The sequence below is a fragment of the Microcaecilia unicolor genome, chromosome 9 (assembly GCF_901765095.1).
Source record: "Microcaecilia unicolor chromosome 9, aMicUni1.1, whole genome shotgun sequence".
Lineage (NCBI taxonomy): Eukaryota > Metazoa > Chordata > Amphibia > Gymnophiona > Siphonopidae > Microcaecilia > Microcaecilia unicolor.
The window spans coordinates 194,866,826-194,892,741 of record NC_044039.1 but is presented as its reverse complement, the minus strand read 5'-3'; the positions used below and the strand labels follow the sequence as shown (position 1 = coordinate 194,892,741).

At 45.1% G+C, this 25,916-nt stretch overlaps 1 protein-coding gene across 1 annotated transcript in view; it reads right to left on the bottom strand.

Annotated features, from left to right (window-relative positions):
• The window catches only part of BEGAIN (brain enriched guanylate kinase associated), a 219,241-nt gene that overhangs the window by 21,021 nt on the left and 172,304 nt on the right, over positions 1-25,916 (bottom strand). Inside the window, exon 5 of the mRNA XM_030214925.1 lies at positions 1,146-1,253. Within this exon, the coding sequence (XP_030070785.1) occupies positions 1,146-1,253 (108 nt within the window). The remainder of the gene's footprint in view (positions 1-1,145; positions 1,254-25,916) is intronic.

Genomic DNA, 25,916 nt, shown 5'->3' with positions numbered 1-25,916 from the left:
TGTATTTTTGGAAAGGGAAATGGGACTTGATATACTGCCTTTCTCAGGTTTTTGCAACTACATTCAAAGCGGTGTACATATATTCAGGTACTTATTTTGTACCAGGGACAATGGAGGGTTAAGTGACTTGCCCAGAGTCACAAGGAGCTGCAGCGGGAATTGAACTCAGTTCCCAAGGATCAAAGTCCACTGCACTAACCACTAGGCTACTCCTCCTTCACATCTACCCATTCCACTCCACTCATTATTTTATAGACCTTTATCATATCTTCCCTCAATAGTCTTTTCTCCAAGCTGAAGAGCCCTAGCCACTTTAGCCTTTCCTCATAGGGAAGTCGTCACATCCCCTTTATCATGTTCGTCACCCTTCTCTATACTTTTTAAAATTCCACTTGAATTAAATGCAGCTACTCTTTCAACGATCGTGACAACGAGCATGCAGTAACATCCCATGCATAGTTGTCAGTGCCAGCTGTTCCCAATTTCCACCCATGACCATTTTTTCTTTTATTATTGAATGGTTGTTCTTGATTTGACTGTATTCGTTCTTTTCTATCATTTTTATAGAGTGCCTTTTTATTTTGTTATGTATTTTTATTCTATGGTATTGTAAACCACTTAGATCCTGGCGGTATGTACAATTTCTAATAACTATAAATATTCCGAATCCCACAGCAGCTAGCATGAGATTGTACCATGTTGGTTGGTTTTAGTATGTGAAGCCATTAGTACTAGACCATGCTAACAGCTACCATATGTAGCATTAGTGCTAGCTGCTTAGTGGAGCTTAGTAAACATCCCTCCAGAGACCGGAATATTCTCAGAGGATCATTTCCAAGAAGGAATGATGGTCACCTGAAGCCCCAACTATAACCATAACTATAACTGTGCCTGTGCATTCTACTGATCATGCAAGCAACCCAAAGCTAAACAAAAAAAAAAAATACACAGTCAACAGAGCATGGGCCTGCCGCTGGTTAGACAAATGACAGATTTCCAATGCTGTTAAATGCCCAAATTAAGGATTTTAAGATAAAACCATTTCACACATGCTCACTGTTCTAATCAATGCTACAAATAATAGCAAAATACGATATAAGAATGCAAACAGTCTTGCTTTTAAAAATGGTTCATTAAGTACTTACGTTATCTTCGGATAATTTATCTATTGTCAATTTGGCCTCTATTAAATGGTTATTGAGTGTGATTATTTCATGCCCTAAGGCTCTTTTTTCCTCTTCATAATGTTGGCCCTGCATACAATAACAGAAATAAAAGGAAAAAAACCAAAACAAAACAATGCATCAAATATACACAGTCTGCGTGACTGACGTTTTCAAGAGTTGGGGCACTTTCATATGCTTTTACAATCAGAGAATAAAACCTGGCAGCAAAATAGTGCATAAAGCAATCTGCTTTACTTTAGCAAGGACTGAAGCTGATGTACAAAAACCTTTTACCACATTTTTTTGCCAGTTGGAGGTGGATTGGGGAAAAGGCTTAATAATTCAGGTTTTAGTATCATGCCACAGTATAACCATTATAGGGAGAAATCTGTACAAGCAACAAATAGCAAGAAAGGAAACAAATCTAATAAACAGAGGGGCCCGCAGTACAACATTGGATAGAGAGAATTAGGGGACTTATATCAATGGAAGAATTGACAGACAAAAGGCGGGGGAGGTATAGTCCAGAAGCAGAAGAATGGAAGCAGGGGCGTAGCCAGACAACAAATTTTGGGTGTGTCTAGGCAAGAAGTGGGTGGGTATTAAGTGTTCTCCTCTTCACCCACCACCAAAAAAAATCTCAGCTGGTGGGAAAACGCTTCTTTCCACCTTAGTAGTCTGCAGCAGGCACGCGCTGAAAACTGAGCATGCGCAGGTGCCAGTATCATGGAGAATAGCGTTTTCATTACCACCAGGGGGAAGTCTTCAGCTGGCGGAGCTTGGGATCCCCACCAGCTACCGCTAAATGTGTGCTACTGTTGGGTGGGCCTGAGCCTTAATTGGGTGGGCCCCTGCCCACCCAGGCCCACCTGTGGCTACGCCACTGAATGGAAGCATTTTGATAGGCTTTTAGGGAAAGACCGGAACATGGGGGAGGGGGGACAGAGGGGAGGGTGAATGGGGATGGATTGGGGTCGGGCTAGAGGAAGAAAGAGGAAGGGGATGAGAAAGTTGAGGGGGAGGGGAGGTGGGTGGGAACAGGGGGAACATAGAGGAGGGGAGAAAATGGAGGAGAGATATGTTATGATATTGGTTAATGTTTATATGTTTGTACCTTGAGGTGAGAATTCGGGTGCGGGAAATGTTAGATACGCAGGAGGTGCGACATGGTAATGTTGTTATATTTGTGGTATGTTCAGTAAACTTTACAAATTAAAAAAAAAAGCAATTTGAAAAGTTTAATTCCATCCCCAGCCTAGATAAAGGCCCATGCGTTCCTTGGATTTGCTTTTTTAATATCTCCTAACAAAAGAAGACCAAGGCTCTGAATTGCCTCAGCAGTAATACATGTGTTAATGCGTGTTAGGCTCCTGCATTATTTATTGCACTTAAACCAGCTTGATTAATATACCATCTATGCTAATGATCTGATGAGATGCAAAAGGAATCAGAATAGGTCATTACCTATTAGCACTGTGAGAAATTACACTTGCTAAACACACAAATTATAACACAGATGTATGAATGCAAAAGAATGGCTATTAATAATCATTGTTTAGCACATGCTGGACAGAAACGTAATGGGCATGCCCTGCTCCTCAAAGCTTAAAGTCTAGTCAGTGAAAACTGACAAGATTATGCAGACAAAAATGAAATAAGAAACTATAAGATAACAGCCAAACTGTGATTGGGAAGAACTAAAGGGCTTGTGAAGAAAAGAAGGGCAAAAGGATTGTGACAAAATGCCTAGCCACCCACCTGGAGTTACCCTGTGACTAGGGTTATCATATGTCCAGATTTACCCAGACATGTCCTCTTTTTCAGGACATGTCCGGGCAACCGGGCAGGCTGGCTGGCAGGCCGTCCTATGCTAGCCTCCCGGCTCTCCCCTCCCCTTACTTATTACTCTACTGCCCTGGTGGTCTAGTGACCTCTTCTGCCTTCGGGGCAGGAAAGAGCCCCCTCTTTACTGCCCGGAGCGCTGCCCTGCATCCTGTTGCTGATCTCGGCGCTGATTCAAAATGGTCGCCGAGAGGTCACTAGACCGCCCCAGGGCAGTAGAGAAAGGTAAGGGAAGGGGGGTGATGGGGAGGGGAGGGGAGTGGAGGGGGTGATGGGGTGTGTGACAGGGGGAGGGGAATATGTGACGGGGCGGAGCGAGGGTGGGAAAGGGGGCGGGGTGGGGTGGGGCATGTGTCCTCTTTTTTGGGGGGACCAAATATGGTAACCCTACCTGTGACCACTTAGATGGTCTATCCCCACACAGCTTAGGTCCACCTGCACCTGCCGCTTGTGCTCTACAGTAGCTCCCACTGTCTGGGTCACAGTCACCTCTGGGCGAGTCGCCTGATGTCAAATTATCCCCAGTGATTTCTAGGTTACTGGAGGCCACACTCCCAGTGGTCCCACAGATCCCAGAAAGCACTCACAGACCCAACAAACAAACCACCAGGATTCTTTATCAGTCCAGACAAGCACAGCCAAAAAACTAAGGGGCCCTTTTACTAAGCTGTGTAGGCACCTACATGCACCCAACATGCGTCAATTCGGAGTTACCGCCTGGCTACTACGTGGCCTGTGCAGTAATTTCATTTTTTGACGCACGCCCGTTATGCACAGCAGAAATATTTTATTTTCTGGCGCGCGGCTAAAATTGGGCGGTAACTCCGACTTGACGCACGTAGGCGATTACCGCACGGTTAGCGTGAGAGACCTTACCACTGTCAATGGCTGGCGGTAAGGTCTCAGACCCAAAATGGACGTGCACCAATTTTTATTTTGCCGCATGCCCATTTTCGGTAAAAATTTCAAAAAGGCCTTTTTACAAGTGCGCTGAAAAATGGATCTGCTTGCATCTATAACATGTGCCTACAGTACCGCAGCCCATTTTTCAGCGTGCCTTTGTAAAAGGACCTCTCATATTGTTTATTGTCTGAGAAATTGAACAGTGAAACATAAAAAGTGCAATCAGCAAAACAATAACAGGTAACTGAAATATGGATCAATTATAGCACTAACTAAACATTTGTTTACTTTCTAAAAAGTACCTGGGGAGACAGGAAATATGCTGCTCACAGATTATCAAATATAACTGATCACAGGGCCTCAGCAGAGAGATCTGTCTTTCTCTTCTCCTGGGCTAAGACTGGGGCAAAAGCCAGTACACTTCAGATGAAATTGAGCTCCTGGGCTAATCAGAGCCCAGAACAAGTTTGAAAGTATACTGCAGCCTGCCTTTCCAAAAGGCTTAAACAGCAGCTTCAAAACATAAACACGCACCACCTGCTGGCCAAACTAGAGAAATACACTTCAAGAATTAATTAAGCGGCCCTTTTACTAAGCTGCTTAGGCACGTATGTGCGCCCTACATGCAACAATTGTGAACTACCACCCGGCTACCACGTGGCCTAGGCAGTAATTTAATTTTTTATTTGCATCCACTAGGCGCACCATAAAATTTCTGGTGCGGTGGCGCAAACTGGGCAGTAATCGAAATTGTACGTGCATAGACCATTACTGCGTAGTTTACACGTGAGACTTTACCGTTAGGTCAATGGGTGGAGGTAAGGTCCCAGGCCCAAAATGGATGCACGCCAATTTTTATTTTGCCGCACGTCTATTTTGGGCCAAAAAAGGCCTTTTTTTGCAGGCACACTAAAAAATGGAGCTGCTCACGTCCAATAGATGTGTCTACACTAGCGCAGGCCATTTTTCGGTGCACCTCAGTAAAGGACCCCTAAGGCAGATTTACAGGCTTAAAAAACCCACTGTTCTGTCACAGGGCCCTTTTACTAAGCTGCTTTAGGTGCTAATGAATGCCTAACGCAGTTTAAAATGGCATACTGCTGGACGTGCTCAGGCATCCTGCGGTGAATACCAAATGTGTATGCACTAAGGGGCCTTTTTACAAAGGCGCAGTAGGGCTACCACGAGGATAGCGTGCACCAAATCGGGCCTACCACCGGGGTAGCGCAGGAGCCCAGCGGTAGTTCCGAAGTTGGCACGTTCAGTTTCCCATGGGGGGGGGGGGTGCATTCCCAGTGCTAATCTGTGGCATGGCCACATTGCTGCACACTGCCCGATTATCGCAGGGTTAGCGCGTGAGCTCGCACCACCAAGTAAATAGGAGGTGGTAAGGGTTCATGCAGTAAATGGCCAGGCACTAATTCTGGATTTATTGCCACATTTGGCTTTTGGCAGATGCGCTAAGAGGTGGCCTGAGCATGTGGGAAAATCACCCTCTAAAAGTAGCACAGGCCACTTTTTAGCGCACCTTTGTAAAAGGGGCCCTTAACAGTTTATTTATTATTTATTTTGTTTTAATTATTTATTATCAATATTCTTTCTGAGACCCTCGGCAGTCCATTACAGTCAACGGAACCCTTTTGCTGAGCAGCACTAAAAAGCGACCTCGCCATCCCCTGTGCGGGTCTTTCTCGCATGCTAAGGCCACTTTTAGCTCTGCCAGGAAATGGCTGATTTTTCTCTTTCTGCAATAATAGCCACACGTAATTTCCCCATTAGAGTATGGCCATTTGCACTTGAACATTTACCAACACCTATTTTGTAGCTGAATGAGATTCAGACCACCCGATTGGATATACAGAAATGAACCAATCAGACTAAGTGCAAAGATCCAATATTGTTCTTTAAAATTTAGTAGTTGATCAATAGCTGATGGACATTTAAATCTCAGTGGCGGTGAAAAAAGCCACGGCCATTTTTCCATGTAATTTATTATGCACACTACTGTTTTGTAAGTTGAACCCAGGGGCGTAGCTACATGGGGGCCACAGGGTCATGGGCCCCTGTAAATTTGGCCCTGGCCTCACACCCCCCCCCCCCCCCGCCCATCGCCAACCCTCCCCCGCCGTCGCCGTCAGGTACCTTTGCTGGCGGGGGTCTCCAACCCCCGCCAGCCGAAGTTCTCTTCTCCGGCGCGGCCGTGTTGCTGATCTGCAAGGGCAGGCTTCTGAGTCTGACGTCCTGCACGTACATGCAGGACATCCCTTACTGATTTATTTACTGCCCTTTTGAAGAAATGCACTCAAGGCTGTGTACAGCAAGAATAAGTTAAACTTAGCCAATAGACAATTACAGCGGTAAAAATATTCAAATAACAATACAAGATATGTTGTCCATTAATGCGCAGTCATTGAGAAGCTATATCAAATGTGCATGGACCAACACCTAGTTTGTAGACAGTAAGGGTTCACGCGGTAATCCTGCACTAGCCAGTTAATGCGTGGTAATGTAGCTGCCTTAACTGAGTAGCACAGGAATGCCCACTCTCTGCCTCAGACTTGCCCCCTCCAAAAAAATTAAGCAATGTTTTTTTTTAGCATGCACAGATTTAGAACGTACTGCAGGACGTCTGAGCATGTCCCATGGTAATCCATTTTACGCTAAGGTAAATGCGCGCTAGCGCTCACTGTAGCATCAAAAACACACACTGACGCTAGCGCAGGCCTCCTTTTACATCAGCTTAGTAAAAGGACCATCAAGTTTTGAGCAGTTTTTAAATGCTTAGTAAAAGGGCCCCTTAATTATTATAAGTTATCGACAATAGATATTTTAATTTCAGTTACCACTCTCCATAACTATTTTTTCAATATTTGTGCTTAGTATCAATTAGGCTTTAACTGGATAATAGATCTTGACCAATAATTATCTTAGTACACAATCCCTACTGTTTACTAAGCTGCGCAGCAATGCTGACACAGCCCATTCAAAGTGAAAGGGCTGTGTCGGCATTAGCGCTGGCGCAGCTTAGTAAACAGGGGGAATTAAGAGGCATAGCTCTGCCAGCAGGCAAAGCAATACAACAAACAAAGCAGATCAGCACAAAAATGAAAAGAGAAGTGGTTTATTACAAAAGAGTTACTCGACGTGGCTACGTTTCGCCCACCAAAACATGGCCGCGTCATGTTACAATAATAATCTTAGAAAGGGTTACAGCTTTTGGTCTTTTCTAGACAATCAGATGAGTGAGGCATCTGTCGCTTTTCAAAATGTGAAAAAGTATGTAGCTTAGCCAAAGTTTTACTTTCTTTATTATAAAGTGAAAATAGATGGTAATAATGGGAATGCGATGTCAGAGATCATATGTATATTCAGTATAGGTTAGACTTTCACCATCATCTCTGTTACAAGGACCATATCATCCTCCATATGCCACTACAGACCTCTTTCTGGCCCCTCCCCTTTACTCCTCTTCCTGCCGTTATTAGCATATTTTCTAATATTAGACAATCTTTATAAACATGCCAGTATAATAGTTCATAAAGCTTGCATTAGAAAGCAGTTGGTGCCACTAAAAATGACCACATTTTCTCAGCAAGGTTTATTTATTAAAGTTTGCTGATATGTACTAAGCAAATTGCCAAAACAAGGGGTCTAAACAGAGCCCTTGTAGAGCAGCAGGGAAGGGAATTTTCAGCACTGTGCAAACACTCAACAGCATTACTAAGGGCTAAGTGCTCTCCTTGTGGAACATGAATAGCTTTTAAATGCTTTTCTGCACTGTAAGAATTGTACAACTCTGTACATGCAGCACAGGGGTGACAGATTGCACCTTGTGGCGCTCTGTTGCATGAAAGCTTAAACAGACCCTGGATTCATTTGAGCATGTTTCATTCGCTGCACAGCTGACAAGTGCTAAAAGCTAAGCTTTGCTGTAATTGAAACGCTCCATTCTAGAAGTGAATCAGCACTTGACTGAGGAGTAAGTTCAGCATAGAAATCAGTAATCAACATGGTGAGTGAACTGAAGCTGCTGGGCATACCTCTGCTTTAATACCTCTATGCGTGCCCAACATGCGCCAAAATGGAGTTACTGCCCAGCTCTTGCAATAATTTCATTTTTGGTGCGTTTCCGATATGAGGGGCTGAAAAATAATTTTTATTTTCGGATGCAGGTATTGGGCGTGTGCAAAATGGCATTTGACGCGCGTAGGTCATTATCGCCCAGTTACCGCGTGAGACTTTACTGCTAGGTCAATGGCTGGCGGTAAGGTATCACTCCCAAAATGGACGAGCGGAAATTTTCATTTTGCCGCACATCCATTTTCAGCAAAAATTTTAAAAAGGTGCACTGAAAAATGATTCTGCACGCGCCCAAAACACACGTCTATACTACTGCCGGCCATTTTTCAGTGCACCTTAGTAAAAGGGCCCCTGAATATGCTCTTCATATTCTTCACTTAGGGACCTTTTTACTAACCTGCGTTAGGTGCTAACGCACATCTAACGCAGCTTAAAATGACCTACTGCAGGATGTACTTATGTGTCCTGCGATAAGTAGCAAATGTGCACAGACTGCATGCTAGAAAATGGTTAAATTTCTTTGAGGGAGCAAGTCTGGAGGGGTGGAGAGTGGGTATTCCTGCACTAACCAGTTACGGCCATTTTACTAAATGGTTGCTGTGTGGCAACCCAGAACTACCACCGGCCCAACATGGCCGCCAAGGGTAGTTCTGCCTTGAGCGCTCGCCATTTCTGGTGCTATGGAAAATAATTATGTAATTTCTTGCAAGACGCTAACCTGGCGGTAATCTGCCCGGTGATCACTGGGTTACCATGGGAGCCTTTACCGCCACCTCAGTGGGTGAGGGTAAGTGCTCCCCCCACATGACCACATGGTAAGAATAATCTTACTGCATGGTCATGTCTTTTTTAGGTTTTTTTTTTACCCACTGCTGTAAAAAGGGCCCTGACAAGCGCAAAAATGGCACCCACCATTACCACAGCTTGGTAAAAGGACCCCTTAGTACAGCTACATTACCGTGCACTAACCAATTAGTGCTCAAGCCCATACCACCTACAAAATAGGTGGCGGTAAGTGCACACACGCAAAAATTTTTAATAGGTGCACAATGATACAGTTCACAGTTTATTTTAAATTTGCTTTACTGCTTAACTTTAACAGAAGAACTCAGCAGTGTACAATATAAAAGTAAACAAGAAAAGAACTCCATTAATCAGATAAGACAGCAACACATTCATCCAAACCTAAATAAGTAAAAAAAAAAACATACGTTTCTGGGCCACCCACATTACTAGCTGTCAGGTAAGGATGCTCCAAATGCTAGTGTAAAAAAAAAAGGGGAGGGGGCTTTCAACAACTTCGTGAATCTTGTAAGGGAACCCTCCATCCTCACCCTCCCTGGAACAGAATTTCACAAAACAGGTACTAGCTTTAAAAAACTGTACTTGTGGCTGTCCAATGAGCCCTAGATAAAGATCTTGGGGCCAATATTCCGACCATGGGAGGTAGCCCACTGACCAACTGACCAACTCTCTTGGCTCTAATCCTCGACTTCTCTTCACCACATTGAACTCTCTCCTCAAGGTGCCCCCTCCCCCAACTCCCCCTTCATTATCTCCTCAGACCCTTGCTGAATTCTTTCACAACAAGGTTCAAAAGATAAACCTTGCTTTCTCTACCTCACCACCTCTCCCTCCACTAGTCTGTTCCCCTCTCTCTCCTTCCCCTCATTCCCTTTCCTCCTTTCCTGAAGTTACTATTGAGGAAACTACACTTCTCCTTTCTTCCTCAAAATGTACCACCTGTTCCTCTGATCCCATTCCCACCCACCTTCTTAATGCCATCTCTCCTGCTCTTATTCCTTTTATCTGTCACATTCTCAACCTCTCACTTTCCACTGCGACTGTCCCTGCTGCCTTTAAACATGCTGTGGTCACACCTCTCCTTAAGAAGCCTTCACTCGACCCTACTTGTCCCTCTAATTACCGACCCATCTCCCTCCTTCCTTTTCTCTCCAAATTACTTGAGCGTGCTGTTCACCGCCGCTGCCTTGATTTTCTCTCCTCACATGCTATTCTTGACCCACTACAATCTGGTTTTCGCCCTCTCCACTCAACCGAAACTGCGCTTACTAAAGTCTCCAATGACCTATTACTGGCTAAATCCAGAGGTCAATATTCCATCCTCATTCTTCTTGATCTTTCCGCTGCTTTTGACACTGTCGATCACAGCATACTTCTCGATACCCTGTCCTCACTTGGATTCCAGGGCTCTGTCCTTTCCTGGTTCTCTTCCTACCTCTCCCTCCGCACCTTTAGTGTTCACTCTGGTGGATCCTCTTCTACTTCTATCCCTCTGCCTGTTGGCGTACCTCAGGGTTCTGTTCTTGGTCCCCTCCTCTTTTCTATCTACACTTCTTCCCTTGGTTCATTAATCTCATCCCATGGCTTTTCCTACCATCTCTATGCTGATTACTCCCAAATCTACCTTTCTACCCCTGATATCTCACCTTGCATCCAAACCAAAGTTTCAGCGTGCTTGTCTGACATTGCTGTCTGGATGTCTCAATGCCACCTGAAATTAAATATGACCAAAACCGAGCTTCTCATTTTCCCCCCCAAACCCACCTCCCCGCTCCCCCCGTTTTCTATTTCTGTTGATGGCTCTCTCATTCTCCCTGTCTCCTCAGCTCGAAACCTTGGGGTCATCTTTGACTCTTCTCTCTCCTTCTCTGCTCATATCCAGCAGATTGCCAAGGCCTGTCGTTTCTTTCTTTACAACATCCGTAAAATCCGCCCCTTTCTTTCCGAGCACTCTACCAAAACCCTCATCCACACCCTTGTCACCTCTCGTTTAGACTACTGCAATCTGCTTCTTGCTGGCCTCCCACTTAGTCACCTCTCCCCTCTCCAGTCAGTTCAAAACTCTGCTGCCCGTCTCATCTTCCGCCAGGGTCGCTTTACTCATACTACTCCTCTCCTCAAGACCCTTCACTGGCTCCCTATCCGTTTTCGCATCCTGTTCAAACTTCTTCTACTAACCTATAAATGTACTCACTCTGCTGCTCCCCAGTATCTCTCCACACTCGTCCTTCCCTACACCCCTTCCCGTGCACTCCGCTCCATGGATAAATCCTTCTTATCTGTTCCCTTCTCCACTACTGCCAACTCCAGACTTTGCGCCTTCTGTCTCGCTGTACCCTATGCCTGGAATAAACTTCCTGAGCCCCTACATCTTGCCCCATCCTTGGCCACCTTTAAATCTAGACTGAAAGCCCACCTCTTTAACATTGCTTTTGACTCGTAACCACTTGTAACCACTCGCCTCCACCTACCCTCCTCTCTTCCTTCCCGTTCACATTAATTGATTTGATTTGCTTACTTTATTTATTTTTTGTCTATTAGATTGTAAGCTCTTTGAGCAGGGACTATCTTTCTTCTATGTTTGTGCAGCGCTGCGTATGCCTTGTAGCGCTATAGAAATGCTAAATAGTAGTAGTAGAAGTAGTAGCCCGGCTAACGCTCATGTTTGGTGGTGAGACTGGATATTCAATGCTAGGCCGTTCCCAGTGACTGGCATTGAATATCCGGTTTATTTTTGGCTGGTTTAAACTTAACTGGCCAAGCCAATATTCAGCGATGGTTGGTTAAGTTTAAACCAGCCAAAGATAGACCTGTTATTTTGGCGGCCCAATTCGGCTACCAAACTTAGCCGGCGATGCACTGAATATTGTTTATCGTTTATTTATTTACTATACCATTTCAAATTGCATTCACAAAACAGAACGGTTTACATCATGATATAAAATCTCATATTAAAAACATATAAGAAATCCATCAATTAATAGAAAAGCACAGCAAAAACTAAAAGAACATTCTAAAAATAATAACATCATTGAGCCAGGACAACCATTCATAACAAACTACATAAGCAAACATATTATGTTACTGTATATTCATTCTGCATATAGCGGATAGCCGATAATATTGCACGATATAATCAGCTACTAAAGGGGAGTTCTATATATGGCACCTAAAAAATCGGCGTAGAAATCAATGCCGACTAAGCATATTCTATAAGCGGTGTCTAGATTTAGGTGCGATATATAGAATCGGCTTAATTGGTATCGCAGCGCCTAAGATTACGCGCCTCCATTTATACCAATGAAAACAAGGTATAAATCCCAGCATATAGATTTAGGTGCACTGGGCCATATTCTATAACTACATGCTTAAACTTGGGAATGTTCATGAGCCGTCTATTTCCCCGCCCATAACCACAACCCTTTTTGCCTGTGCACTTTAGAAGTTAGGTGCACTGCATTACAGAATGCAATTAGCGAGTTGTGCGTGTAAATTCCAATTATATGCCGATTAGTTCTCATTATTGCTTGTTAAAAGCTGTTATCGCTGATTAGTTATGTGTGTTGTTATAGAAAATGCTTGGATTTTGGACGCAGATCTCTAGCTGTGCTATATAGAATCCAGGGGTAAGCGCTGACCAGAAATAGTCAGCGGGAGATAAACAACTAGCTCCCGCTGAGTATTCATGGATAACCAGTTAAGGGGCCCTTTTACTAAGCCGCGTAGGCACCTACGCTCTCCCAATGTGTGCCAAAATGGAGTTACCACCCAGCTACCGAGTGGCCCTTGCAGTAATTTCATTTTTGACACGCATCCGCTATGCAAGTCCAGAAAATAATTTTTATTTTCTGATGTGCATAGCGGACGCATATCAAGTGGCATTTTACATGCATTGGTCATTACCACCCGGTTAACGCGTGAGACCTTACTGCTAAGTCAATGGCTGGCAGTAAGGCCTCAGACCCAAAATGGACATGCGCTAAGTTTGATTTTGCTGTACGTCCATTTTCAGCAAGAATTTTGAAAAGGCATTTTTTACAGGTGTGCTGACACATGGATCTGAACGTGCCCAAACTCCACGCCTACACTACCGCAGGCCATTTTTCAGCGCACCTTAGTAAAAGGACCTCTGAGTAACCAGCCAGGAGCTGATCCTGGCTGGTTAAATAGCGCTGAATATCGGGGGGAGTATGACCAGTCTGATCTCATCCTTCAATCTCAACTTCCTCCCTGGAACATACAAAGATATCAAACCAATAAGAGTGGAAGGGAATTTCTCAAAGAGAACAGCATGGGCCAAGATCAGCAGTTTAAACAAAACTCTAAAATCCACTGGTAACCAGTGATAGTGGAGATAAAGAGGGGTTGCATGATCAAACTTCTGAGTATGCCCTATCAACCATATAACAGTGTTCTGTAATGTTGACAACTTCTTTCATTTGCCCTAGTTAGCCCAGCCAGGACCACATTACCATAGTCTAATTGGGACACAAACAAGGCATGAATCAGAGTAAAAAGCAGGTTCATCAAATAAACCCCTAAGAGAACGTACAATCCGATTAACCTGACTACAAAACGTAAGTTGAAAATCTATAATGACGCCAAGTATCTAAATTCATCAACAATTGGGGCAAATATATCCAACAACAGCACAGTGGCAGAAGGATGTAGAATACCGGCCATATTCAGTCCTATTTTAAGGGCAATCAACCACTGTTGATAGCAACCATACAAGACTGTAGTGAACTCAAGCCACAATTATCAGGGGAAACCTGACATAGCAAAAGAATATCATCTGCGTATGCACAAACAATTATAGCAAATGATTGCATAACCAATAGCAATGAACTTAAATATTTAAATAAGGGATAAAACTGAACCCTGGGGAATCCCACATTCCAGTATGCAAGTTCCTGATCACTCCCGTCCTCCTGTGACCGAAGAAGTACATCTTGAGAAAAAGGAAGTGAACCAGGCGAGGACACCACCACCAATACCCAGCGGCTGCAATCATGATAGCAGCATGGCATGATCAATAAGATCAAAGGCAGTCGTTAAATCAAAAGACACAGTCAACACTATGTCCCCAGCTTCCAATATCTCTCTAACCTCACTCAAACATGCGGTAAGAGTTGTCTCAGTGCTATGACCACATCTAAAGGCAGGTTGCCTTGGGTGGAGAATCTCATTCACCTCTACTAAATCAGTGAGTTGCTTCACTATTACCTTTTCAACCACCTTAGCAGCAAAACAGAGATCTGAAGTAGGCCAGTAGGCCTATAGTGTTCTGGCATCAAAGGATCCAAGGACATACCCGTCAATACCATCTGGGTCCGCGCATGTTTCCAAACTGCAGGAACTACACCAGTCTGCAAACTCTCATTTACCATCATCTAATAAGAGAGGGGCTAGGCCACGTATAGTAGACTGTATCTAATTAGCAGGTACGAAGCATCAACTTTTTCAAAGACACATCAGGGAAACAAGTTTAAACTCCTTCCTCATAATCTGGGTAGGATGTAGAGCATCCACCAAGAGTGAAAAGCCATTAATACAAGAAATAGAAAAAAGCCATTTTTATAGCTGCGGTAAAAATGGCCTTAGTGCGCGGGAAAAACCCACACAAAAACATGCTAAGGTCACTTTTTACCACAGCATAGTAAAAGTGCCCCTTTGGAAGCCTAGGGCTAGGTTTACTAAGCGGTGCTATGGGGACGTTAGCGTTTTTAACACATGTAAATGGTGTACGCACATTAAACGCTAGCGTTTAATGTGCGTACACCATTTACATGTGTTAAAAACGCTAACGTGCCCGTAGAAATATATAGGCGCATTAGCGTTTAATGCGCCTTAAATTTACAGGCACTTTAAAACCGCTAACGCACCTTAGTAAACATACACCCTAGTCAGGAATTACAGAGGAAACCAGTGCTGGCTACAGGAATACATACTACATAGTAACATAGAGGGGCATAATCCAACGTCGCCGGCGAAATAGATTGCCGGTGATCTATTTTGGCGGCGGTGCAACAGCTGGCCAGAACCGTATTATCGAAAAAGATGGCCGGCCATCTTTTTTTTTTGATAACACGGTTTAGCCCGGCCAAATGCCAGAGTTTGCCAGGTTTGAGATCGCCGATTTTGTTTTTCAGCGATAATGGAAAAAAATGCCGGCCATCTCAAACCCGGCGAAATCCAAGGCATTTGGTCATGGGAGGAGCCAGCATTTGTAGTGCACTGGTCCCCCTGACATGCCAGGACAGCAACCGGGCACCCTAGGGGGGACTTCTAAAAATGTTTAAAAAATACACAAATAGCTCCCAGATGCATAGCTCCCTTACCTTGGGTGTTGAGCCCCTCAAATCCCCCCCAAACCCACTCCTCACAACTCTACACCATTACCATAGCCCTTATGGGTGAAGGGGGGCACCTAGATGTGGGTACAGTGGTTTTGGGGGGGGGGGTTGGAGGGCTCAACACTTAGCACCACAAGTGTAACAGGTAGGGGGGGATGGACTTGGGTCTGCCTGCCTGAAGTGCACTGCACCCATTAAAAACTGCTCCAGGGACTTGCATACTGCTGTCAGGGAGCTGGGTATAACATTTGAGGCTGGCATACAGGCTGGTAAAAAAAGGTTTTTATTTTTATTTTTTTAGTGTGGGAGGGAGTTGGTGACCACTGGGGGACTACGGGGAGGTCATCCCCCATTCCCTCCGGTGGTCATCTGGTGAGTTGGGGCATCTTTTTGAGGCTTGGTCGTGAAAATAAAAGGACCAAGTAAACCCGGCGAAATACTTCTTAACACCGCTTTTTTTTTTCCATTATCCGCGAAAGCTGGCCATCTGGTAGCCATGCCCATGCTCGCCCATGTCCCACCTTCGCTACGCCACCGACACGCCCCCTTGAACTTTCGCCAGCGCAGTGACGGGAAAGCGGCGATGGTGTAAAAAAAGCCACTTTCAATTATACCGATTTCGTCGCTTTTGAGAGATCGCCGGCCATCTCCCGATTTATATCGGAAGATCGCTGGCGATCACTTTCGAAAATAAGCCTGATAGTAACATAGTAAATGATGGCAGATAAAGACCTGTACAGTCCATCCAGTCTGCCCAACAAGATAAACTCATTTACATGGTATGTGATACTTTATAAGTATACCCGAGTTTGATTTGTTCTTGCCTTTCTCAGGGCACAGACTGCAGAAGTCTACCCAGCACTGTTCTTGTACTAAGTTCTGAAGCTAAAGTCGAAGCCCCTTAAAATTTACACTCCAGCCCATCCCTATCTATTCAGTCACTATCAGGGCATAGACCGTAGAAGTCTGCCCAGCTCCCATTTTGTTTCCCAATTACCGGCGTCGCCACCCAATCTCCGCAAAGATTCCATGGAGCCATTCCTAAACAGGAATCCTTTGTGTTTATCCCACGCATGTTTGAATTCCATTACCGTTTTCATCTCCACCACCTCCCGCGGGAGGGCATTCCACATATCCACCACCCTCTCCGTGAAAAAATACTTCCCGACATTAGTCCTGAGTCTGCTCCCCTTCAACTTCAATTCATGTCCTCTAGTTCTACCACTTTCCCGTCTCTGAAAAAGGTTCGTTTGCGGATTAATACCTTTCAAATATTAGAACGTCTGTATCATGTCACCCCTGTTTCTCCTTTCCTCCAAGGTATACATGTTCAGGTCAGCTAGTCTCTAAGAGAATATCCCCCTATAATTGATTAAAGGGAAGCTACCACCAGATTGTCCTTCCTTTTTCCCTTTATCTCCCCCAGGCCTTGGGTTGCAAATGGCTTTTCTTGAGCTTAAAAATGTTTCTAGGGTTGCAATATTTTAAACTGCTCTCAGGTGTCATGGATGCAGTATGTGAAAAGCCCGAGTCAAAGTAATTAAATTTTGTTCAGTCAGTGCCCCTTGGGTCTTACGGTTATGTGATGAAGAGAGAGCTGGAAACAAAGAAAGACTGACCTACAATTCTAGGACATGGAAACTTCACACAGAACTCATCTTTTTTTCCTTACCCAAGAGCATCTATTTGTCAACTGCCAAAACAAATTTCCTTTGCTAATGATTTGCTTAATTATGAATACTTCATATCACAACTGCAGGGAAAGCTAAATTAGGAAGATGAAATGATGTGTGTGGGGGGGAGGAGGTCGGGTAATCTAATAAGTATGGGGTTAATATACAAAAAATATTTACACCGATAAATGTGTTTTTATATGCATGAAAACATCTTCTACAAATTGCCCCTCCCAATATACTACTTGCAGTTTTACCAATGTGAAAACAATGGAGCACTAAGAAATAACATTCCCCCTTTTCTGTTTACCTATTTGTATTCAACTCAGTGGAAAATGTATATGGTAGGGATTGAGAATATCTGTCCATCTGTCTGCCAGGGGGCAAAGTAACTCTCTGAAAATGCAACAGAATTGGATGAAACTTGGCATGGAGGAAAACGCAGTAAAAACACACAGTTCAAAAATGGGTCAAATCGGACCAGGGATTCCACAGAAATAAGCCTCCCTTCCCCTCCGCATTCCATAAAAATGGCCATTGCATTTCATGGGAGCTTGAGGATGAGTTTCAGGTGCTACAACGTAGAAAAATTAACAGAATGAAACAAAACTTGGCATTTTTGTAAAAAAAAACCACAACCCCCCCCCCCCCCAACCCAACAACATATCAAGTTCATAAATGGGTCAGTTTGGATAAGGGGTTCCAGAGAAATAAACTCCTAAAAATGGTCCAGTGCATTTCTATGGGAAAAGGAGTTCCCACCTCCATGTGCTATCCCCCTTCAATTAACCACTCCTTAAAACTACCTCCTATAACTGCCTCACCAACCCACAAACTGCTGCAATCCCTTGCAACTGCTCCACCCCCCCACCCCAAAATACCTTGCTCACCACCTAGCAAACTGCCCTCATACTGTAAACAAAACTGCCCCATGAACTAAAAACTACCTATACACAACTTCTCCATCACCTCGCAAATTGCCTGCATCCTCCAAAAATAGCCCCTGCTTCTGCCCCACCACCACACAGTCTGATATCACACCCAAAACCACCACCACCCCCACAAATGCACCATCACTCTGCAAACTATCACTATCACAAAAGTATATCTATGTTGACTTTCTGTACGTCTGCAATAGGGAGAATAGATGAGAGTGTAGCACAGTTTTAAAGGTGCAATATCTTGATCATGTTAAAATACTGTATACTGGGCCCAATATTCAAAGCAGTTTAACCGCTGGATATCAGCTCTGACCAGTCTCAAAAAAGTGGACAGGTCTGAAGGCAGCGTTGGGTAGAAGCTGGTAGTATTCAATGCTGGCATCCAAAGCGGGCAAAAATAGGACAGCTCAAAAACCACAACCTTAAGTACTCTGGAACTGACATCAGCATGTAGTGAACATCCCCACTACACTACCGCAAGCCATTTTTCAGCATGCCTTTGTAAAAGGACTCCTAAGTCTTTGATGGCAACGCTTCTACTTCTAAAAGACGCTGGACATGAGATAGTCACTACTCTGCACTCGCATGGTGAACTGACTAATGTAGCCTCTAGGATGTATAAGCGATTACTCAAGTATCACCATCGATTACCTTTACACCTGCAATCTATCTGGGAGATGGAATTGGGTTTGTTCCTCACAGAAACTCAATGGTCTGACTTATGGTCCAAGATCAATTGTCCTATATGCTCAGCCTCAAGAACATGAGGGCAAGTAGGCCCTATGCTGAATTTTCTCCTATAATTTGATGTTACTGCTGTTGGGTCAATGCTGGCAAGCAAATGACATAATCATGAAGTTGAGGGGGGACCGATGGATGGATGGGATTTGGGCAGCAGCAAGTGTTTCAGAGGGGAGAGGGCTTTTGAGGCCTTTGAGGTACGCAGGTGCTGAATGGCCCTATGCTTGTTGTGTCTTTTCTTTCCATCGTTGCAGCAGTGCATGAAATGGTATGGTGGGGGCTGCCACTGCTGCATCAGGAGGGGAAAGATTTTGGAAGGAAAATTCTGGTTCTGGGGAAGGAGCATGAGAAAGGATAAGGTAAGGCAATAGATGAGAGATGCTGGAGGAGGGAGGTGGGAAGATGGAGGAGGGGCATAGGACAAACTTGCTGGACATGGGGCAGGGAACCTAAGGATATGGAAGAAAGGTACTGGTCACAGGGGAGGAGGTACAGGGAAATGGAGAAAGGATGTTGTACCTGGGGGGGGGGGAGGGAGGAAAGATTCTGGACACAGAGGAGGGGTCATAGGGAGATGGAGAGAAATGCTGGACACAGGGGAAGGGGGCATAGAAGGATGGAGGGAATATGCTGGACATGAGGGAGGGAAAAGGGAGAGAGAGAGAGAGATGCAGGACACAGGGGAGGGGAAAAGGGGAGATGGAGGGTGTGAAATTGAACTAGACTTGTTTGGAAGAACCTGTAAATGGTACCCTTAGAAGTCAACTAGATTAATTTATGAGAGGAGCTCTTAATTTTGATGGAATACTTAGAGACATCTGGGGAATGAGATTGTGTCTAGTTTCAACCCAAAGATAGAGCTGAATGAGAGGGAAATAGATTGTAAGGAATTCCAATGTGAAGTAATGAAATAAATAAAAATAGCACTGAATCTAAGTCAGGAACTGTTCGTTAATTGTTATTATTCTGAACTGTTTTCTATTCATTAAACATGAGTTCCAACAGGGCCTCACCGGGAAACAGCTGGGACAGTGGCAGCCATGTTTATATTAAATTCTCACTTTCACTTAGTGCAGGATTTCTTAAGGTGGTACAGGATGTGGAGTCAACAGGCCTGTAATTAATAACTCATTGGAGCTCTTTTAGATTTTCCCCATGGAGCTCTTTAACATGTACAGTTTGCCAGAAAAATTTTTTTTAAATTTTTTCAGATTTAATTTGAGGAGATGATTTTTTGATAATATCTTTATTAGTTCAAAGGTAGGCACAGAACATACAGCAGCAAGCCAATCAAAAATGGTACAAAGCTGAACAACACTGCAACAGGCAAATGTATAATAGGACAAAAATAAAGCAACGATAAGGAAGATATGGTTCACCTCCCCTCGAACATGTTTTTTATACCCCCCTCCTCGAGATGTTTTATATTCTGAAATTCCTTTACCTCCTTCTCAGGTGGTTTTGGGGAGGAAAGAGTGAAGGAAATGTGGATTTAGCTTATACTTTTTTATTAGTGGTAATAACTCAAGGTGAGTTACATTGAGGTACGGTAGCTATTTCCCTGTTCCCAAAAAGCGTACAGTCTAAGGGGCTGATGCAGTTACCTTGTGTTAAAGCTACAACTACCAGTGGCGTACGAAGGGAGGGGCGGTCCGCCCCGGGTGCACGCTGCTGGGGGGGTGCTGCGCGCCTGGCGGCTCTTCGTTTTCATGCTCCCTCTGCCCCGGAACAGATTCCTGTTCTGGGGCAGAGGGAGCATGAAAACGAAGAGCCGGCAGGCGCGCGGTACCCCCCCCCCCCCCCAGCAGCGTGCACCCAGGGAGGGTTCTTTCACCGGGGGGGGGGCGGGGCACATCGGCGATCCGCCCCGGGTGTCAGCCCCCCCTAGGAATGCCACTGACTACTACTAAACATTTCTAAAGCACTACTAGGGTTACGCAGCGCTGTACAGTTTAACAAAGAAGGACAGTCCCTGCTCAAAGGAGCTTACAATCTAAAAGACAACATGTGCAGTCAGCTTACAATCTAATGGACAACATGTGCAGACAGTCTAGATTTCCTGGATAGAGGTAAAATGATTAGGTGCCAAAGGTGACGTTGAAGAGATGGGCTTTGAGTAAGGATTTGAAGATGGGCAGGGAGGGGGCTCTGCGTATGGGCTCAGGGAGTTTGTTCCAAGCATAGGGAGAGGCAAGGCAGAAAGGGCGGAGCCTGGAGTTGGCGATGGTGGAGAAGGGAGCAGAGAGGAGGGATTTGTCCTGTGTGCGGAGGTTTCGGGTAGGAGCGTAAGGGGAGATAAGGGTAGAGAGGTAGTGAGGGGCTGCAGATTGAGTGCATTTGTAGGTTAGTAGGAGAAGTTTGAACTGTATGCGGTACCTGATTGGAAGTCAGTGAAGTGACTTGAGGAGAGGGGTGATATGAGCATATCGGTCCAGGCGGAAGATAAGACGTGCAGCAGAGTTCTGAACGGATTCAAGGGGGGATAGGTGGCTAAGTGGGAGGCCAGTGAGGAGTAGGTTGCAATAGTCAAGGCGAGAGGTAATAAGAGAGTGGACGAGAGTTCAGGTGGTGTGCTCAGAGAGGAAAGGGCGAATTTTGCTGATGTTGTAGAGAAAGAAGCGTCAGGTCTTGGCTATCTGCTGGATATGCGCAGAGAAGGAGAGGGAGGAGTTGAAGATGACTCCGAGGTTGCTCTCCAATGCTTTATAAAGTGTGTACTTTCAGAAAAAAACTGTGCAAACTGCCACAGTATTAGGAGTAGCCTAACGGTTAATGCAGCAGGCTTTGATCCTGGCAACCTGGGGACCTTGGGCAAGTCACTTAACCCTCCATTGCCCCAGGTACAAAAAACTTAGATGGTGAGCCCTCTAGTGACAGAGAAAGTATCCGCATACAATGTGTACAGTGCTGCGTACATCTAGTAGCACTATAGAAATGATTAGTAGTAGTAGTAACATGCAACCATTTGCTATATTGAGGAGTAAAATGCTTCTCTTCTTGTCAAAGCATGAGCATAGAGAGCTGCATGGGAATGAGGATTGTGGGAATCCTGCAGAACCTATGGGAATTCCAGGGGTATGGCTTCCAGGATTGTGGGAATCCCCTGGATATGACTCCTGAGTTTGCAGGATTCCTGCAAGGAAGGAAGAAGTTGTTGTGGGTTGCCCCACAGGTGTGTGAAGTCAAAATATCTGATGATGCTAGAGTGAGGGTTCAATATTCTGGTGCGGATTAGGAATTGGTTATTGGACATAAACCAGACGGTAGAGTTAAAAGGTCATTTCTCTCAATGGAGGAGGGTGAATAGTGGAGTGCCACAGGAATCAGTACTGAGACCGGAGCTATTTAACATATTTATAAATAATATGGAAATAGGAACGATGAGTGAGGTGGCTAAATTTTCAGATAACACAAAACTATTCAAGATTGTTAAAACACATGTGGATTGTGAAAATTTGCAGGAAGAGCTAAGGAAACTGGAAGACTGGGCATCCAAATGGCAGACGAAATTTAATGTGGGCAAATGCAAAGTGATGCACATTGGAAAGAATAATCCCAATCATAGTTACCTGATGCTAGGGTTCACCCTGGGGATCATCACCCAAGAAAAAGATCTAGGTGTCGTTGCAGATAATACGCTGAAATTTTCTGCTCAGTGTGCGGCGGCAGCCAAAAAAGCAAACAGGATACTAAGAATTATTAGGAAAGGGATGGTAAATTAGACAGAAAATACTATAATACCTCTGTATCGCGTCATGGTGTGACCTCACCTTGAGTATTGCGTTCAGTTCTGGTCACCATATCTCAAAAAAGATGTAGCAGAATTAGAAAGGGTTCAAAGAAGAGTGACCAAAAAGAGGGGATGGAATTCCTCTCATATGAGCAAAGGCTAAAAAGATTAGGGCTCTTCAAATTGGAAAAGAGACGGATGAGAGGAGATATGATTGAAGTCTACAAAATCCTGAGTGCTGTAGAACAAGTAGAAGTGAGTTGATTTTTTACTCATTCCAAAAGTACAAAGACTAGGGGACACTCAAGGAAATTACATGGAAATACTTTTAAAACAAATAGGAGGAAATATTTTTTTCACTCAGTGAATAGTTAAGCTCTGGAACTCTTTGCTGGAGGATATAGTAAACAGCAGTTAGCGCATCTGGGTTTAAAAAAGGTTTGGATAAGTTCCCGGAGGAAAACTGCATCGTCTGCTATTGAGACAGACGTGGGGAAGATACTTCTTGCCCTGGGGTTGGTAGCATGGAATGTTGCCACTATTTGGGTTTCTGCCAGGTACTGGTGACCTGACTTGGCACAGGATACTGGGCTAGATAGACTATTGGTCTGACCCAGTATGGCTCTTCTTACGTTCTTATGTAACACACTGAGGCTATTGTGCAAGAATGAGGCTTAGAATGTCCAGAGAGACATCACAGAACACCAGATTGAGGCTTGGAGTACTCATTCTTTCTGCACTGACCTAAGAAATAATTAGCGCTGAATTTTTCGGTGCCATTTATTGAATTCCCTCCCATGTGCCTAAAATACTAGTTTTCCTGAAAGAGTTGTTTCTAGTAGTACTGCCTGATAGAACATTAAAGTCTCTCTTGGGCCAGATTCAACCTTGACTGAAAGCACGTGAGAGGAATTTCTGTAGAAAAAAACTGAATCTGTCCATCTGTTATGCAAATTCCCTGTACGCAGAAAATACACAGTGACATTTGGGTTTTCAATTACTACATAAGTTACTGGAATAATTGAAAGACATTGATTTACCGCCTATTATAATAGCTATGCAGTTTACAATAATCATATAGGGCTAGATTCAGCGATGATCCTAGGTTGGCTGCCACCCGGGGCGGATCGCCGCTGCGCGCACTCCCCTGGGTGCAGCGGCATCCGTCCCCCCCCAGGGTGCAGCACGACACCCCCCCAGTGCATCAAGTGTCCCCCCCCCCCCCCGTATGCATTCTTAGTTGCTGGGAGCAGCCGTACGGCTGTCGGCTCAACTGGCTCCCTGCTCTCTCTGCCCCGGAACAGGAAGTAACCTGTTCCGGGGCAGAGGGAGCAGGGAACCAGTGGAGCCGAGAGGCATGCGGCTGTTCTCTGCACCCTCCAGCAGCATGCACCCGGGGCGGACCGCCCCCACCACCCCACCCTTGGTACGCCACTGGCTAGATTCCATATATGATGTCAAAAATGCTATTCTATAAGCTATGCTTAAGTTAGGTGCAGTTTATAGAATAGCGCTTATGCCCAGGAATTGCGCTTAACTTTAGGCATGGCCATTTGCCTCAACTGAAATATGGTGCAAATGCACATGCCTGCATTAGGCACGTATTTCCATTATTCTATAACAACACACGTTAATTTTAGGTACACTCCTGGTACGCCCATGACCCTTCCAGTTCTACACTCCCCTTTTTCAGATTCCATGTCATTTTTAGGTGTGGATTCTGCACCTAAATTTACATGCATAAATGCCAAATACATGTAATTACTGTCAATAATTGCTTGTTCAAAAGCTAATTATTGGTGCTAATTAGCTCATTATTCAATTAAATTGCGCACACAAATTGGGCACACACCCAAATTTGTTTGCACAATTTTGGGCAACTGTTATAGAATCAGGGGAATAGGGGCCCTTTTACTAAGCTGCATTAGGTGCTAATGCATGCTTAAAACAGCTTAAAATGGTGTAGCACAGGACGTGCTCAGGTGCAGTAAAAAGGGTCTCAGTGCGTGGCAAAAACAGCCGCCGCTGCTAGTGAAGGGCCCCTTTTACCACAGCTTAGTAAAAGGGCCCCTTAGTTCCCTAATAGGCAGTATCCTATATAATAATTTGCACCTCCAACGTTGCATGTCTGGCTGCCTGGGTTCGTAACATCTGATGACGTCAGCCAGCCTCCAGCGTTCCATTCCCCCTCACTGCCCCGCTCTCGTGTCAAAATGTAATGACATCAGAGGGCAGAACAGTGAGAGGGAAGGGAATGCTGGAGGCGAGCTGACGTCAGAAGGGATGTTACAAACGGAATGGAATCCAGCGCCAGCCAGCCAGAGAACTTTCAGGTACAAATCGAGGGGAGGAGAGAATCGCGGGACACAGGGGCGTATCTGGACTCTGGCAGTAGGGGAGGCCAGGGCCAGAGGGAGGGGGCACATTTTAGCCCCCCCCCCCCGACACCACCGACCCCCCCGCCATTGCCAGAGCCCCCCCTGCCACCAACGACTCCCCCCCCGCCATTGCCAGAGCCCCCCCTGCCACCAACGACTCTCTCCACCTCCTCTCCCGCCACCAACCCTCCCCCGCTGATGTTGTTTACCTTTGCTGGCGGGGGTCGCCAACCCCCGCCAGCCGCCGAGGTCTTCAAAGTTCTTGTTCGTCGTCCTCCGTCCGTGGCCATGCTGTTGATTCGGAGTCTGACATCGCACCACGTTGTACGCGCGTTGGGGTCCCCCGCCAGCAAAGGTAAACAACGTCAGCGGGGTTGGCGGGGTTGGCGGGGTTGGCGGCGGGAGGGGGACCAGGGCAAAATCTGCGGGGGCCCAGGCCCCTATGGCCCCACGCAGATACGCCCCTGGCAGGACATCGAGGGGAAGGAGGGAGGGAGGAAGGGAAGGGAAGGGGAGGGGAGGGCAGGGCAAAGGAGAATTGATGGTCATGGATGGGATGGGAGGACAGTAGAGGAGAGAATCGCGGGACATGGATGGGGGGGCAGGGAAGAGGAGAATCGCTGGACATGGAGGGCAGGGCAGGGGAGAGAGAAAAAAAAGCTTACATAACAGCCTTCCTAGGGCCTATTTCATTGTTGAGGAAATGGGCATGGTTCCCCTAGTATTAAATAAATGTGAAACTTGAAAAGTGTATTAAACCACTGATAATTTGCCTTAAATGTTTGCCTCAGATAATGGGCCAGATTCATATGGTGCCTAGAAGACCTGCTTGGGAAACAATTCTGCCTAAGTGTATTCTATAAGTGATGCCTAGATTCAGGCGTGTTATATAGAATACGCTTAGTTGATATCCCAGCACCTAAAACTATGCGCCTCCATTTACGCCAATGAAAATGTGGTGTAAACCCTGGCACATAGATTTAGGCACGGAGGGCCGTATTGTATAACAATACATGTAAATTTTGAAATGTCCACGCAATGCCCATTTACCCACCCATAACCATGCTCCTTTTTGCCTAAATTCATTAAAATTTAGGCGCAGTGCGTTACAGAATATGTTTAGGGAGCTGTACTTATAAGTTCTAATTATTGCCAACTAGTGCTCATTATTGCTTGTTAAAGGAGTCTTTTACTAAGGCAGACTACTGTTTTTAGCACAAACTAAAAACAGGCGTGCGCTAAATGCTAGAGACGCCAATGCATTCCTATGGGCATCTCTAGCGTTTAGCATGCGCTAGAAAC